Below are 16,960 nucleotides of genomic sequence, written 5' to 3'. Positions count from 1 at the left end.
GAATAAAATACATTGTACACCTCTCTCTTAATAATCTTAACCTTACACCAGTACAATCTGTTTTATAAGTTTTTAATTTTCGTTCAACTCTCGAATGTGATAAGATTATATTTTCTTGCTGGTGTTGTTTGTTGGAGAGGTAAGTATTGTGGTTGTGATTTCCAAGCAATCTATGCATTCGACTGGCTTATCATTCATGTTGTTTATTTCAAATAGCGAATTATTTATTTCCAAACATATGTATATATTTTTATTTCATCAGGAATCGTAATGATAATATAAAACATTATTGATGGTCCTCATCGGAAAACTCGTCGATATTCCAAATTGATGTCCCCTTGTAGTACAACGCCGAAACCTGAGTCTCCCCTGGGGATCAATCGCTCTGTTTTCCGCACCACATAAAAGTTGCATATAATATAAAACAGTGCGGATTTTAATGTCAATAGAGCCAGCCGAATCCCTAGAAAGGTTTAAAGGAAAAAAAGAACGGAAAAAATATGGTTATCATATTAACGATTATACTCTTTAAAGTATACTTTATTTATTTACCCATACAAACACGGGGGCCATCACTGAAGGGCAGGAATATTCCTTTTCGCATGAGCTCCTGATAAGCCCCGTTATCAAATCGTTCTGGTCTAAAGTCTTCGGGGTCGGAAAAATATTTTTCGTCATGATGGAACTGATAATTGGGTATCATGATCGTAATGCCCTTCTCCACTCGGATATTTTTGAGCTCGCTTAGCTTAATATCCGTGGAAGTTGTGCAAACTTTCGTGTATTGTGGTATCAAGCTGCTAAGTCGAAGGGATTCTAGTAATAAATATAAAATATATAGTCACTTAAAACAAGAAAGGAAAGCTAACTTCGGGCATAGCCGAGTTTCTATTGACATACATACTACATATATACTGAAAATATCGGATGTATTTTCACAGATGGGTGATGGGTACGATGCAGCATACCAAATAAGAAATATTGCTCAGATATGAAGACAAGCAATACCAAAATGAGTCATTATAAACCATTGTAGATCGAACATCACCTCGAGGGGTGTTGCAGGATCTTGCATGGAATAGAGGACTACAATTTGAGGTTCTTTTGTAAAGAACGTTTTATTTTAGGCCTCTTAATAAAGACTGTATACATTTTGAATTTGCTTTCCTCTTCTTGCCAACCAAATTTAATTGAAATAAATTTAAATAATAAATTAGGTAAACAACTGACCATAGACGACTTGCTCTAAATAGGGTAGGCCGCAAAGTTTGTCAAAATCGATGCTCTTTTCTTCATCCAAGCTAGAAAAGATTTCCGTGCGCAGCTTTTGTTGAGCTGCAGGACTTTCCGCCAACTAAAGAGTGTATTTAATATGAAAAGTATAATAATTCCTATCGGAAGTCAATGCAACCACATACGTAATACAGTGCATGAAGGAGGGCCGTTCCGGTAGTGTCGTAACCATCGAGCAGAACCGTCAGAGCGTGACCTACCAGATCGTCGTGGGTGGCCTGTTTCTGCTCACGAAGTTGGAGTAAATGGGAGAGATAATCCGTTCGGCTGGAGTTTTTACCACTTTTCAGGCGCATTTCTATTGACTCCTTGGTCAAGTTCGAGAAAAACTCTTCCGTGTCTTTGGGGTAGAAGCGGAATTTCAACAGCAGGCGAATCCCTGGAGCTACTATGGTGGCCATGAACCACGAAATCATATAGAAGGCGTAGCTGGTCCATCTGGTAGCCATATATTGGATCTTGTTTGGCTGCTCGGGTCGGGTAAACGTGCCAGCATCGATGCCCCAAATGAAGTCAGCCATCACATGAGCCGTGTAACGAAAGCAGAGCTACGAAAAAAAGACACGAATTTTCAATTTGTTGAATTTGTATACTCGGTACTCCTAGAGTACAAGGGGATATTGTAGTCGTGGCAATGTATGTAACATAGAGAAGGACCCCATAAAGTATATGTATATATTCTTGATCAGCATCAACTGCCGAGTCGATATAGCCATGCCATATATCATGGAGATTCCTATAATGCTGTAATGATGGGAAACTAGTTTATAGCGTCCTTTCTTGTTAAATTGTCATTTTGGTAAATACTCAAAAAATCATTTTGAATAACTTTTTAAACAATAATGAGTCTATTTGAAACAATAATCATGTTCAAACACAATTTCTTAGTTTGGTTTATTTTCTATATAGGACTTTATTTTGGATCAAAGTGCCCTAAACATCAGTTAGTCACTCAGTTTTAAAGCTATCGACTTGGAACTTTGCACACTCCCTTCCTTTCTGGACGGATAATGGCGGCTGCCGTGTTGTGCAGCGTCAAAACCCGGGAAAATGATAATGGCCAGTATTGGCAAACCAGGTCCCGAAAATTTCGGGACTTGATTTCTAAAAATCTGTGGGAAGGATTTTAATGGCACTGATACCATTCGAACGGGCTAAAAATTAGCTTTCTCGTGGTATACCGTGCATAATGGCGCATCCTCTTTAAAAAAAGGCAAACATAGATAATGGCGGCTGCCGTGTTGTGCAGCGTGCAAACACGGAAAAATGATAATGGCCAGTATTGGCAAACCAGGTCCCGAAAATTTCGGGACTTGATTTCTAAAAATCTGTGGGAAGGATTTTAATGGCACTGGTACCATTCGAACGGGCTAAAAATTAGCTTTCTCGTGGTATACCGTGCATAATGGCGCATCCTCTTTAAAAAAAGCTAGGGGGGCATTCAAATTCCATAACGGCTAGCGCCGTGTTAGGCAGCGCAGAAATATGTGATGCTGTTAATGGCCAGTGTTGGTGAATCAGGGTCTGAAATTTTCGGGACTTGATTTCTTTAAATCTGTGGGAGCGATTTAAATAAAAGTTGTCTTTTAATGTTCTGTATAAAATAAGCTTTTCAACGGTATACCGTGCATAATGGCGCATCCTCTGTGAAGGACTTAATAAGTCTAACAGAGCCATATAGTATTTTTAAACTAGTTCAATGAACTTTTTGCGGACTGGTTCCGGTTCACTGGTTGGCGCTCCTCTTATTAGTTCAAATTATATGGGAAACTGTAATTCGATTTTCTCAAAATCTGTGGGAACGATTTGTATGATTTTTGGTCCATATATACTTGAAAAGGTCCTACATCGACTCCACTACCGTGCATATTGGCGCATCCTCTTGGAGCTTCACAATTTTAAAAACAATTTTTTGGGGTCATTTTTGTATGGGCTGTTAGCCGGGTTGGTCCACTTTTAGTCGATTTGCTGCAAAACGTAGGGAACGATTTTAATGAAATTTTCAGGGCATATTCTCAAAAGAACGGGCTATAAGCTGGTGTATCGCGCTTATTGGCGCATCCTCTTATTTCTGAGATAATGCTCAATACAGTGTAGGGGCAATTTTTCAACCCCATTTTTAAGCTACTTAAAGAGTGAAGAACCCGCTCAAAGTAAGAAAAAACAATAGTTTATTCAATTCTTAACAATTCTATTGTTTATTTGATTAAATTTAGTGGCTAAATACGGAAATAATTGAAAAACAAAATATTCGTTGCTGTGTTCCAATTCCACCGTTCCACTTCGACGCTAACTGAGCGACGCTAATTTGACGTACATTATTATTATATAATATTTTTTTTATATACATACTATATGCTATTAATATAAAGCCAACCCATATTGTTTAGATTTTTTCAAGTGTAAAGGGAAATGAAAATCCGTCCAGGTATTTTCCGCACCCCAGGCCACCCTTATTTATTTCTACTTTTTCGTTACCTACACCAGTCATTAACTTTTTACGACTGTTTGATCCTGGCTCCCAAGCCACAGACAAATGTATCAAAATTCAAATTGAATCCAAATATTTGCGGTGGCAGTAAGCAGCTCTAATTTTTGGCTCGCAATTCGGTTAGACCAATACATAAAACGTTCAGAGCCGCCATTGAGGGCAACATCGAATTTCATATCCCCAGGGAAATACATATTTTTCCCTTCGACAAGCAAACTTTATGCATTTGCAGCAAGGCGGCGCTGGCGGGGCGGAAGAAAAATTTAAATGCGCCATATTGCAAGCTCAAATGAAATTTTGTGGCTTGTTGCAAAACAAAAAGCTGCAGGAAAAAAAAACAATGTAAATAACGGTGAAAAAAATGAAAAGCTGGGCCAGTGCCTGTAACACAATACTCATGCACACGCGGTGGCATTGTGGCTCGGGATCGGTGTTGTCTTTTATCGTTCGTCCTTCGTCCGCTGCATGCGGTCGCTCAATATGAAAGTGCATACTCTAAAGAATCAGCGATGAACCTAAAAATGTGATACAGTAGACCATTATAAAATACACATTATTTATTTAAATACTTGGACTCCTACGAGTTCTTAAACAACATATGTATGTTTCTGAGACTTTTGCAATTTAAGTTAGATTTAAGGGATGTTATAAATATTATACATTATTACAACATTTTTGAGTGTATAAGTCCAAGAATAGAAACAAAAAGTAGGCGGATGAAAGCGGGAGTGTCAGATGGTCTGCGGTCGGTTTGCGCTAAATTAAATTTCGCCGCTGCTGCACCAAAAGTCCAGAGCTTTTGCAACACCAAGCACTCGCCAACACGAGTACAAATATACATACAAACATACGAGCTCAAATACAAATTACAGTTGCGCTAAAATACATACATACATATATAAAAAGTGAAAACCCCAAAGCATCCTGCCTCCAAAAGCAATATCTACAGGACTCCCGAAAATATGAGACGAAATTTAATTTCCCAGTTTCGTATATTTCAACTCTACGTCGCCATTGAGGAATATTCCCATTCCCGTATCCGCGCCCAGGGGCACCTTTTTCGTCTGCTCCACCAGGTAGTTTGAGATTATGTTTAGTATGGCGGTTTTAACAGTGAGTTGTCCAACACGCATACCTAGGATTTTATATTGTTAGTGGCCTACACAATTTATTGATGTAATAATTAAAAGAAACATACCCAAGCAAATACGAGGACCATCGCCAAAGGGCAAGAACATTCCACGCTTATTGAAAACACTTGCGGCCCCATCCGCAAACCTCTCGGGGCGGAACTCGCTTGCTGCCGGGTAGAAGGCATCATCGTGATGGTACTGATAAGCGGGCACCATTACGCTGATGCCAGGCTCCAAGTTGATGGAGTTCCCGTTTCCCAAATCTATCTGAACGTCCTTGGTGCAGATTCGCATGAAGAAGCCGATAGGTGTGACAAGGCGCAGAGACTCTGAAATAAAAGAAGTTTCTCAAATATTCCGAATCCAGTCCGGGTTTCCTAATTCGAGCCATTTACCATTGAAGCACTGGTCCAGATAGGGCAGAGAATTAATCTGCTCGTAGCTGATACTCTCATTGAGGGCCAGGGCTTCTAAAATTTCCGAGCGCAGCTTTTCCTGCTCTTCAATGTTCTCGCTGAGCTGATAAGAGCAATACGCTATTAATGGTTACACTGATCCGCATATAATGAAATTAACTGACCGAATATAACATGTGATAGAGCACTGCTCCGGATGTTTCGTATCCGTCCAGGTGGACCGTGAGAGCATGGCCCACAGAGTCGTGGATGGTATTGCCGCGTTGCTGTAACTGAATCAAGTGGGACAGGTAATCCGAGCGGCCTTCGCCGCTGCCACTTTGCCGCAGCTTCACTGCGTCCTGGGTCAGCTGTAGGAAGAACTCATCCGTAGTCTTGAGAAAGAATCGCATTCCTAAAAAATTGCGCAGGAACGGTGCCACCAGGGACTTGTTGAACTTCATTATAGAGCTGAAAGCACTCGCTGTCCAGTCTGTGGAGGTTTTCTGAAACACTGCCTCCTCTCCGACTTTTCCACTTAGTGAGTTGGCGTCAATGCCCCAGATGAAGTCGGCCATGGTAGTGGCCGTGAAGCGATAGGCCAGCTAATAATAAAAAACCTTGTCTTTATTTTTTTTTTGATTATTTTGTACTCACATCTCTGGTCTCGATAACGTCGCCCTTCTCCTGCCTAGCCCGTTCAATGTATTCGACTAGCCTACGACCACTCTGCTCCCAAATTTTGTAGGCCATCCTCAGTCGGTTGGGCGTTAGTCCTGCCCCATTTTCGGTGCGCAGCCGCTTCCACTCCTCGCCAGTGGTGAAGAACGGGGATCTTCTCACGTACTTGTCATCCGGATTGTGGCCCACGAAACTGCTGGTAATCGTGTCCCGGAAGTGGCTGAACTTATCCACCAGGATCTCATGGGCCAAAGCTGGATCCAAAATCAACAGTTGAGGTTGCCTGGTAATGAAGGTGCCTACTGCGCGGTACTTGCCTTTGTACTTGCTGAAATAACATAGATCTTCTCTGAATCTCAGGGAAATACATTTGATTTGAGTTCTATCCAACCATGTTTGATTTATGAACGTACTTCTACAAACTTTTCGATTCTTAAAAAGAAAAACAGATCCCTCCAAATGCTGTGTCCAAAGCCCTCCGTCCCCAATCCTGTCCTGAGGTATTTCTTCTAAGCCAAAAACTGCCCTATGTAGCAGGTTACAAGTACCACGGGGCTTATTTAAACAATCGGCTAAACTTCCGAACACACATAGTATCCATTACAAAGGCCAAAGCTGAAGAAACTAAGACGGCTTCTTAATAGTCGGAACAAGTTATCCCTACGAAACAAGCTTTTAATATACAAAGCGGTAATTGCTCCCTCATAGCATTATGGACTGCTATTCGGCATTCCATCAAAATCTAATTTGGAAAATATTCGAATTATTCAAACCAAAAACCTGAGGCCATGGTACAAGCGCAGAGCGAACTTGAAAAAGGACCTGATGGTGCACAAAGTAGGGTATGCTTTAAAAGATCAGGCCACTCAAATTTACTAGTCAAGCACCTACTAAACGAGCTCAACATTGCATGTATAATGGTACCTATTAATTTAAGTTGTTTTATAATGAAAGAATAATAAATAAAAAAAATAATAAAAAATAAATAAACTTTTGACCATCCTCACCATTTCACCTTTTCAAACCTTTAAAATAACTTAAACAAGGAAGAACAGCTAATCTTTAAAAGTTACCCTTTTACTTAATTGACCATATTTATGGGTGGCAGGTATGGTCTACTTAAGGGACCGAAAAATACCCGGGTGTTTCGCCTGCAAAAAATCCTTGTGATCTAGGACTACCGGGTATAAAAATAATACCTAATAAAATTTTATCATCTGACCCAACTTTCGGGAAAGATATGAGCACTTATAAACAGCTTTTATTTATTGAATGATTATAAACCGAAACTAATGTATATTTTACAGATTCTTACTAAATTTTCGATGACAAAACGAAGTAAAAAAATGGACACTTACTCGTACACATCCTGAACGTCTAGAATGAAACTGCGACTCTTGTTGACTAGGATTCCAGGATAAGTTCCCAAAATAGTTAAAGGTTCAGCGGTCAAAGCCCCCCGCTTTTCCCAATACTTGTGATACCAGGTCAAGTATATATAGACAACGGCGAAGGAAACATGAATGAAGGCCAAAAGCACAGCCACTGCAGTCCACATTGTTGGTCAAAAGTGATCGATCAGTCCCCCACCGAGTTCTGTTAGCTACTGCCAGTAAGTGTGTTTGGTAAGGCCTATCAAAGCTCCCAAGAGAATAAAATACATTGTACACCTCTCTCTTAATAATCTTAACCTTACACCAGTACAATCTGTTTTATAAGTTTTTAATTTTCGTTCAACTCTCGAATGTGATAAGATTATATTTTCTTGCTGGTGTTGTTTGTTGGAGAGGTAAGTATTGTGGTTGTGATTTCCAAGCAATCTATGCATTCGACTGGCTTATCATTCATGTTGTTTATTTCAAATAGCGAATTATTTATTTCCAAACATATGTATATATTTTTATTTCATCAGGAATCGTAATGATAATATAAAACATTATTGATGGTCCTCATCGGAAAACTCGTCGATATTCCAAATTGATGTCCCCTTGTAGTACAACGCCGAAACCTGAGTCTCCCCTGGGGATCAATCGCTCTGTTTTCCGCACCACATAAAAGTTGCATATAATATAAAACAGTGCGGATTTTAATGTCAATAGAGCCAGCCGAATCCCTAGAAAGGTTTAAAGGAAAAAAAGAACGGAAAAAATATGGTTATCATATTAACGATTATACTCTTTAAAGTATACTTTATTTATTTACCCATACAAACACGGGGGCCATCACTGAAGGGCAGGAATATTCCTTTTCGCATGAGCTCCTGATAAGCCCCGTTATCAAATCGTTCTGGTCTAAAGTCTTCGGGGTCGGAAAAATATTTTTCGTCATGATGGAACTGATAATTGGGTATCATGATCGTAATGCCCTTCTCCACTCGGATATTTTTGAGCTCGCTTAGCTTAATATCCGTGGAAGTTGTGCAAACTTTCGTGTATTGTGGTATCAAGCTGCTAAGTCGAAGGGATTCTAGTAATAAATATAAAATATATAGTCACTTAAAACAAGAAAGGAAAGCTAACTTCGGGCATAGCCGAGTTTCTATTGACATACATACTACATATATACTGAAAATATCGGATGTATTTTCACAGATGGGTGATGGGTACGATGCAGCATACCAAATAAGAAATATTGCTCAGATATGAAGACAAGCAATACCAAAATGAGTCATTATAAACCATTGTAGATCGAACATCACCTCGAGGGGTGTTGCAGGATCTTGCATGGAATAGAGGACTACAATTTGAGGTTCTTTTGTAAAGAACGTTTTATTTTAGGCCTCTTAATAAAGACTGTATACATTTTGAATTTGCTTTCCTCTTCTTGCCAACCAAATTTAATTGAAATAAATTTAAATAATAAATTAGGTAAACAACTGACCATAGACGACTTGCTCTAAATAGGGTAGGCCGCAAAGTTTGTCAAAATCGATGCTCTTTTCTTCATCCAAGCTAGAAAAGATTTCCGTGCGCAGCTTTTGTTGAGCTGCAGGACTTTCCGCCAACTAAAGAGTGTATTTAATATGAAAAGTATAATAATTCCTATCGGAAGTCAATGCAACCACATACGTAATACAGTGCATGAAGGAGGGCCGTTCCGGTAGTGTCGTAACCATCGAGCAGAACCGTCAGAGCGTGACCTACCAGATCGTCGTGGGTGGCCTGTTTCTGCTCACGAAGTTGGAGTAAATGGGAGAGATAATCCGTTCGGCTGGAGTTTTTACCACTTTTCAGGCGCATTTCTATTGACTCCTTGGTCAAGTTCGAGAAAAACTCTTCCGTGTCTTTGGGGTAGAAGCGGAATTTCAACAGCAGGCGAATCCCTGGAGCTACTATGGTGGCCATGAACCACGAAATCATATAGAAGGCGTAGCTGGTCCATCTGGTAGCCATATATTGGATCTTGTTTGGCTGCTCGGGTCGGGTAAACGTGCCAGCATCGATGCCCCAAATGAAGTCAGCCATCACATGAGCCGTGTAACGAAAGCAGAGCTACGAAAAAAAGACACGAATTTTCAATTTGTTGAATTTGTATACTCGGTACTCCTAGAGTACAAGGGGATATTGTAGTCGTGGCAATGTATGTAACATAGAGAAGGACCCCATAAAGTATATGTATATATTCTTGATCAGCATCAACTGCCGAGTCGATATAGCCATGCCATATATCATGGAGATTCCTATAATGCTGTAATGATGGGAAACTAGTTTATAGCGTCCTTTCTTGTTAAATTGTCATTTTGGTAAATACTCAAAAAATCATTTTGAATAACTTTTTAAACAATAATGAGTCTATTTGAAACAATAATCATGTTCAAACACAATTTCTTAGTTTGGTTTATTTTCTATATAGGACTTTATTTTGGATCAAAGTGCCCTAAACATCAGTTAGTCACTCAGTTTTAAAGCTATCGACTTGGAACTTTGCACACTCCCTTCCTTTCTGGACGGATAATGGCGGCTGCCGTGTTGTGCAGCGTCAAAACCCGGGAAAATGATAATGGCCAGTATTGGCAAACCAGGTCCCGAAAATTTCGGGACTTGATTTCTAAAAATCTGTGGGAAGGATTTTAATGGCACTGATACCATTCGAACGGGCTAAAAATTAGCTTTCTCGTGGTATACCGTGCATAATGGCGCATCCTCTTTAAAAAAAGGCAAACATAGATAATGGCGGCTGCCGTGTTGTGCAGCGTGCAAACACGGAAAAATGATAATGGCCAGTATTGGCAAACCAGGTCCCGAAAATTTCGGGACTTGATTTCTAAAAATCTGTGGGAAGGATTTTAATGGCACTGGTACCATTCGAACGGGCTAAAAATTAGCTTTCTCGTGGTATACCGTGCATAATGGCGCATCCTCTTTAAAAAAAGCTAGGGGGGCATTCAAATTCCATAACGGCTAGCGCCGTGTTAGGCAGCGCAGAAATATGTGATGCTGTTAATGGCCAGTGTTGGTGAATCAGGGTCTGAAATTTTCGGGACTTGATTTCTTTAAATCTGTGGGAGCGATTTAAATAAAAGTTGTCTTTTAATGTTCTGTATAAAATAAGCTTTTCAACGGTATACCGTGCATAATGGCGCATCCTCTGTGAAGGACTTAATAAGTCTAACAGAGCCATATAGTATTTTTAAACTAGTTCAATGAACTTTTTGCGGACTGGTTCCGGTTCACTGGTTGGCGCTCCTCTTATTAGTTCAAATTATATGGGAAACTGTAATTCGATTTTCTCAAAATCTGTGGGAACGATTTGTATGATTTTTGGTCCATATATACTTGAAAAGGTCCTACATCGACTCCACTACCGTGCATATTGGCGCATCCTCTTGGAGCTTCACAATTTTAAAAACAATTTTTTGGGGTCATTTTTGTATGGGCTGTTAGCCGGGTTGGTCCACTTTTAGTCGATTTGCTGCAAAACGTAGGGAACGATTTTAATGAAATTTTCAGGGCATATTCTCAAAAGAACGGGCTATAAGCTGGTGTATCGCGCTTATTGGCGCATCCTCTTATTTCTGAGATAATGCTCAATACAGTGTAGGGGCAATTTTTCAACCCCATTTTTAAGCTACTTAAAGAGTGAAGAACCCGCTCAAAGTAAGAAAAAACAATAGTTTATTCAATTCTTAACAATTCTATTGTTTATTTGATTAAATTTAGTGGCTAAATACGGAAATAATTGAAAAACAAAATATTCGTTGCTGTGTTCCAATTCCACCGTTCCACTTCGACGCTAACTGAGCGACGCTAATTTGACGTACATATCAAGTCCCGAAATTTTCGGGACCTGGTTTGCCAATACTGGCCATTATCATTTTTCCGTGTTTGCACGCTGCACAACACTTATGGCGCCATTAAAAAAAGAGCTCATGTACGTACATACATACATACATATATAGAAAACACATGGCAGCATACATACATATATAGAAAACACATGGCAGCATACATACATATAGAAGTTTCTATATATGTATGTATGTATGTACGTACATGAGCTCTTTTTTTAATGGCGCCATAAGTGTTGTGCAGCGTGCAAACACGGAAAAATGATAATGGCCAGTATTGGCAAACCAGGTCCCGAAAATTTCGGGACTTGATTTCTAAAAATCTGTGGGAAGGATTTTAATGGCACTGGTACCATTCGAACGGGCTAAAAATTAGCTTTCTCGTGGTATACCGTGCATAATGGCGCATCCTCTTTAAAAAAAGGCAAACATAGATAATGGCGGCTGCCGTGTTGTGCAGCGTCAAAACCCGGGAAAATGATAATGGCCAGTATTGGCAAACCAGGTCCCGAAAATTTCGGGACTTGATTTCTAAAAATCTGTGGGAAGGATTTTAATGGCACTGGTACCATTCGAACGGGCTAAAAATTAGCTTTCTCGTGGTATACCGTGCATAATGGCGCATCCTCTTTAAAAAAAGCTAGGGGGGCATTCAAATTCCATAACGGCTAGCGCCGTGTTAGGCAGCGCAGAAATATGTGATGCTGTTAATGGCCAGTGTTGGTGAATCAGGGTCTGAAATTTTCGGGACTTGATTTCTTTAAATCTGTGGGAGCGATTTAAATAAAAGTTGTCTTTTAATGTTCTGTATAAAATAAGCTTTTCAACGGTATACCGTGCATAATGGCGCATCCTCTGTGAAGGACTTAATAAGTCTAACAGAGCCATATAGTATTTTTAAACTAGTTCAATGAACTTTTTGCGGACTGGTTCCGGTTCACTGGTTGGCGCTCCTCTTATTAGTTCAAATTATATGGGAAACTGTAATTCGATTTTCTCAAAATCTGTGGGAACGATTTGTATGATTTTTGGTCCATATATACTTGAAAAGGTCCTACATCGACTCCACTACCGTGCATATTGGCGCATCCTCTTGGAGCTTCACAATTTTAAAAACAATTTTTTGGGGTCATTTTTGTATGGGCTGTTAGCCGGGTTGGTCCACTTTTAGTCGATTTGCTGCAAAACGTAGGGAACGATTTTAATGAAATTTTCAGGGCATATTCTCAAAAGAACGGGCTATAAGCTGGTGTATCGCGCTTATTGGCGCATCCTCTTATTTCTGAGATAATGCTCAATACAGTGTAGGGGCAATTTTTCAACCCCATTTTTAAGCTACTTAAAGAGTGAAGAACCCGCTCAAAGTAAGAAAAAACAATAGTTTATTCAATTCTTAACAATTCTATTGTTTATTTGATTAAATTTAGTGGCTAAATACGGAAATAATTGAAAAACAAAATATTCGTTGCTGTGTTCCAATTCCACCGTTCCACTTCGACGCTAACTGAGCGACGCTAATTTGACGTACATTATTATTATATAATATTTTTTTTATATACATACTATATGCTATTAATATAAAGCCAACCCATATTGTTTAGATTTTTTCAAGTGTAAAGGGAAATGAAAATCCGTCCAGGTATTTTCCGCACCCCAGGCCACCCTTATTTATTTCTACTTTTTCGTTACCTACACCAGTCATTAACTTTTTACGACTGTTTGATCCTGGCTCCCAAGCCACAGACAAATGTATCAAAATTCAAATTGAATCCAAATATTTGCGGTGGCAGTAAGCAGCTCTAATTTTTGGCTCGCAATTCGGTTAGACCAATACATAAAACGTTCAGAGCCGCCATTGAGGGCAACATCGAATTTCATATCCCCAGGGAAATACATATTTTTCCCTTCGACAAGCAAACTTTATGCATTTGCAGCAAGGCGGCGCTGGCGGGGCGGAAGAAAAATTTAAATGCGCCATATTGCAAGCTCAAATGAAATTTTGTGGCTTGTTGCAAAACAAAAAGCTGCAGGAAAAAAAAACAATGTAAATAACGGTGAAAAAAATGAAAAGCTGGGCCAGTGCCTGTAACACAATACTCATGCACACGCGGTGGCATTGTGGCTCGGGATCGGTGTTGTCTTTTATCGTTCGTCCTTCGTCCGCTGCATGCGGTCGCTCAATATGAAAGTGCATACTCTAAAGAATCAGCGATGAACCTAAAAATGTGATACAGTAGACCATTATAAAATACACATTATTTATTTAAATACTTGGACTCCTACGAGTTCTTAAACAACATATGTATGTTTCTGCGACTTTTGCAATTTAAGTTAGATTTAAGGGATGTTATAAATATTATACATACAACATTTTTGAGTGTATAAGTCCAAGAATAGAAACAAAAAGTAGGCGGATGAAAGCGGGAGTGTCAGATGGTCTGCGGTCGGTTTGCGCTAAATTAAATTTCGCCGCTGCTGCACCAAAGTCCAGAGCTTTTGCAACACCAAGCACTCGCCAACACGAGTACAAATATACATACAAACATACGAGCTCAAATACAAATTACAGTTGCGCTAAAATACATACATACATATATAAAAGTGAAAACCCCAAAGCATCCTGCCTCCAAAAGCAATATCTACAGGACTCCCGAAAATATGAGACGAAATTTAATTTCCCAGTTTCGTATATTTCAACTCTACGTCGCCATTGAGGAATATTCCCATTCCCGTATCCGCGCCCAGGGGCACCTTTTTCGTCTGCTCCACCAGGTAGTTTGAGATTATGTTTAGTATGGCGGTTTTAACAGTGAGTTGTCCAACACGCATACCTAGGATTTTATATTGTTAGTGGCCTACACAATTTATTGATGTAATAATTAAAAGAAACATACCCAAGCAAATACGAGGACCATCGCCAAAGGGCAAGAACATTCCACGCTTATTGAAAACACTTGCGGCCCCATCCGCAAACCTCTCGGGGCGGAACTCGCTTGCTGCCGGGTAGAAGGCATCATCGTGATGGTACTGATAAGCGGGCACCATTACGCTGATGCCAGGCTCCAAGTTGATGGAGTTCCCGTTTCCCAAATCTATCTGAACGTCCTTGGTGCAGATTCGCATGAAGAAGCCGATAGGTGTGACAAGGCGCAGAGACTCTGAAATAAAAGAAGTTTCTCAAATATTCCGAATCCAGTCCGGGTTTCCTAATTCAGAGCCATTTACCATTGAAGCACTGGTCCAGATAGGGCAGAGAATTAATCTGCTCGTAGCTGATACTCTCATTGAGGGCCAGGGCTTCTAAAATTTCCGAGCGCAGCTTTTCCTGCTCTTCAATGTTCTCGCTGAGCTGATAAGAGCAATACGCTATTAATGGTTACACTGATCCGCATATAATGAAATTAACTGACCGAATATAACATGTGATAGAGCACTGCTCCGGATGTTTCGTATCCGTCCAGGTGGACCGTGAGAGCATGGCCCACAGAGTCGTGGATGGTATTGCCGCGTTGCTGTAACTGAATCAAGTGGGACAGGTAATCCGAGCGGCCTTCGCCGCTGCCACTTTGCCGCAGCTTCACTGCGTCCTGGGTCAGCTGTAGGAAGAACTCATCCGTAGTCTTGAGAAAGAATCGCATTCCTAAAAATTGCGCAGGAACGGTGCCACCAGGGACTTGTTGAACTTCATTATAGAGCTGAAAGCACTCGCTGTCCAGTCTGTGGAGGTTTTCTGAAACACTGCCTCCTCTCCGACTTTTCCACTTAGTGAGTTGGCGTCAATGCCCCAGATGAAGTCGGCCATGGTAGTGGCCGTGAAGCGATAGGCCAGCTAATAATAAAAACCTTGTCTTTATTTTTTTTGATTATTTTGTACTCACATCTCTGGTCTCGATAACGTCGCCCTTCTCCTGCCTAGCCCGTTCAATGTATTCGACTAGCCTACGACCACTCTGCTCCCAAATTTTGTAGGCCATCCTCAGTCGGTTGGGCGTTAGTCCTGCCCCATTTTCGGTGCGCAGCCGCTTCCACTCCTCGCCAGTGGTGAAGAACGGGGATCTTCTCACGTACTTGTCATCCGGATTGTGGCCCACGAAACTGCTGGTAATCGTGTCCCGGAAGTGGCTGAACTTATCCACCAGGATCTCATGGGCCAAAGCTGGATCCAAAATCAACAGTTGAGGTTGCCTGGTAATGAAGGTGCCTACTGCGCGGTACTTGCCTTTGTACTTGCTGAAATAACATAGATCTTCTCTGAATCTCAGGGAAATACATTTGATTTGAGTTCTATCCAACCATGTTTGATTTATGAACGTACTTCTACAAACTTTTCGATTCTTAAAAAGAAAAACAGATCCCTCCAAATGCTGTGTCCAAAGCCCTCCGTCCCCAATCCTGTCCTGAGGTATTTCTTCTAAGCCAAAAACTGCCCTATGTAGCAGGTTACAAGTACCACGGGGCTTATTTAAACAATCAGCTAAACTACCGCACACACATAGTATCCATTACAAAGGCCAAAGCTGAAGAAACTAAGACGGCTTCTTAATAGTCGGAACAAGTTATCCCTACGAAACAAGCTTTTAATATACAAAGCGGTAATTGCTCCCTCATAGCATTATGGACTGCTATTCGGCATTCCATCAAAATCTAATTTGGAAAATATTCAGAATTATTCAAACCAAAAACCTGAGGCCATGGTACAAGCGCAGAGCGAACTTGAAAAAGGACCTGATGGTGCACAAAGTAGGGTATGCTTTAAAAGATCAGGCCACTCAAATTTACTAGTCAAGCACCTACTAAACGAGCTCAACATTGCATGTATAATGGTACCTATTAATTTAAGTTGTTTTATAATGAAAGAATAATAAATAAAAAAATAATAAAAATAAATAAACTTTTGACCATCCTCACCATTTCACCTTTTCAAACCTTTAAAATAACTTAAACAAGGAAGAACAGCTAATCTTTAAAAGTTACCCTTTTACTTAATTGACCATATTTATGGGTGGCAGGTATGGTCTACTTAAGGGACCGAAAAATACCCGGGTGTTTCGCCTGCAAAAATCCTTGTGATCTAGGACTACCGGGTATAAAAATAATACCTAATAAAATTTTATCATCTGACCCAACTTTCGGGAAAGATATGAGCACTTATAAACAGCTTTTATTTATTGAATGATTATAAACCGAAACTAATGTATATTTTACAGATTCTTACTAAATTTTCGATGACAAAACGAAGTAAAAAATGGACACTTACTCGTACACATCCTGAACGTCTAGAATGAAACTGCGACTCTTGTTGACTAGGATTCCAGGATAAGTTCCCAAAATAGTTAAAGGTTCAGCGGTCAAAGCCCCCGCTTTTCCCAATACTTGTGATACCAGGTCAAGTATATATAGACAACGGCGAAGGAAACATGAATGAAGGCCAAAAGCACAGCCACTGCAGTCCACATTGTTGGTCAAAAGTGATCGATCAGTCCCCCACCGAGTTCTGTTAGCTACTGCCAGTAAGTGTGTTTGGTAAGGCCTATCAAAGCTCCCAAGAGAATAAAATACATTGTACACCTCTCTCTTAATAATCTTAACCTTACACCAGTACAATCTGTTTTATAAGTTTTTAATTTTCGTTCAACTCTCGAATGTGATAAGATTATATTTTCTTGCTGGTGTTGTTTGT

At 40.1% G+C, this 16,960-nt stretch overlaps 3 protein-coding genes and 1 pseudogene across 4 annotated transcripts; all 4 read right to left on the bottom strand.

The window, feature by feature from the left end:
* Window positions 1-220: 220 nt before the first annotated feature.
* LOC122321590 (probable cytochrome P450 309a2) lies at window positions 221-1,862 on the bottom strand. Its single transcript, XM_043212151.2, has 4 exons — window positions 1,419-1,862; window positions 1,231-1,354; window positions 553-816; window positions 221-463 (listed from the first exon to the last, which is right to left on the bottom strand). The coding sequence occupies exons 1-4, from the start codon at window positions 1,812-1,814 to the stop codon at window positions 300-302; spliced, it is 948 nt and encodes a 315-aa protein (XP_043068086.1). The 5' UTR covers window positions 1,815-1,862; the 3' UTR covers window positions 221-299.
* A 1,733-nt stretch (window positions 1,863-3,595) lies between these two features.
* Window positions 3,596-7,592, bottom strand: LOC138926616 (probable cytochrome P450 309a1). 2 transcript variants are annotated; one of them, XR_011443196.1, is made up of 7 exons: window positions 7,352-7,592; window positions 5,970-6,321; window positions 5,498-5,917; window positions 5,313-5,436; window positions 4,983-5,246; window positions 4,354-4,919; window positions 3,596-4,299 (listed from the first exon to the last, which is right to left on the bottom strand). XR_011443196.1 is itself a non-coding variant. In XM_070281409.1 (6 exons), exons 1-6 carry the CDS (start codon window positions 7,549-7,551, stop codon window positions 4,759-4,761), a joined length of 1,521 nt encoding a protein of 506 aa, XP_070137510.1. In that variant the 5' UTR covers window positions 7,552-7,592; the 3' UTR covers window positions 3,596-4,758. The 2 variants fall into 2 exon arrangements, 1 of the variants encoding a protein (XP_070137510.1); XM_070281409.1 differs by having other exon boundaries at window positions 3,596-4,919.
* Window positions 7,593-7,863: 271 nt separating this feature from the next.
* On the bottom strand, window positions 7,864-9,505 carry LOC138926617 (probable cytochrome P450 309a2). The gene is made up of 4 exons (XM_070281410.1): window positions 9,062-9,505; window positions 8,874-8,997; window positions 8,196-8,459; window positions 7,864-8,106 (listed from the first exon to the last, which is right to left on the bottom strand). The coding sequence occupies exons 1-4, from the start codon at window positions 9,455-9,457 to the stop codon at window positions 7,943-7,945; spliced, it is 948 nt and encodes a 315-aa protein (XP_070137511.1). The 5' UTR covers window positions 9,458-9,505; the 3' UTR covers window positions 7,864-7,942.
* Window positions 9,506-13,949: 4,444 nt separating this feature from the next.
* Window positions 13,950-16,766, bottom strand: LOC122320925 (probable cytochrome P450 309a1; annotated as a pseudogene).
* Window positions 16,767-16,960: the final 194 nt, after the last annotated feature.

The sequence above is a fragment of the Drosophila bipectinata genome, chromosome 3R, assembly GCF_030179905.1.
Source record: "Drosophila bipectinata strain 14024-0381.07 chromosome 3R, DbipHiC1v2, whole genome shotgun sequence".
Lineage (NCBI taxonomy): Eukaryota > Metazoa > Arthropoda > Insecta > Diptera > Drosophilidae > Drosophila > Drosophila bipectinata.
Note: the sequence above shows the minus strand (reverse complement) of the source record. Positions and strands in the feature narration are given on the sequence as shown.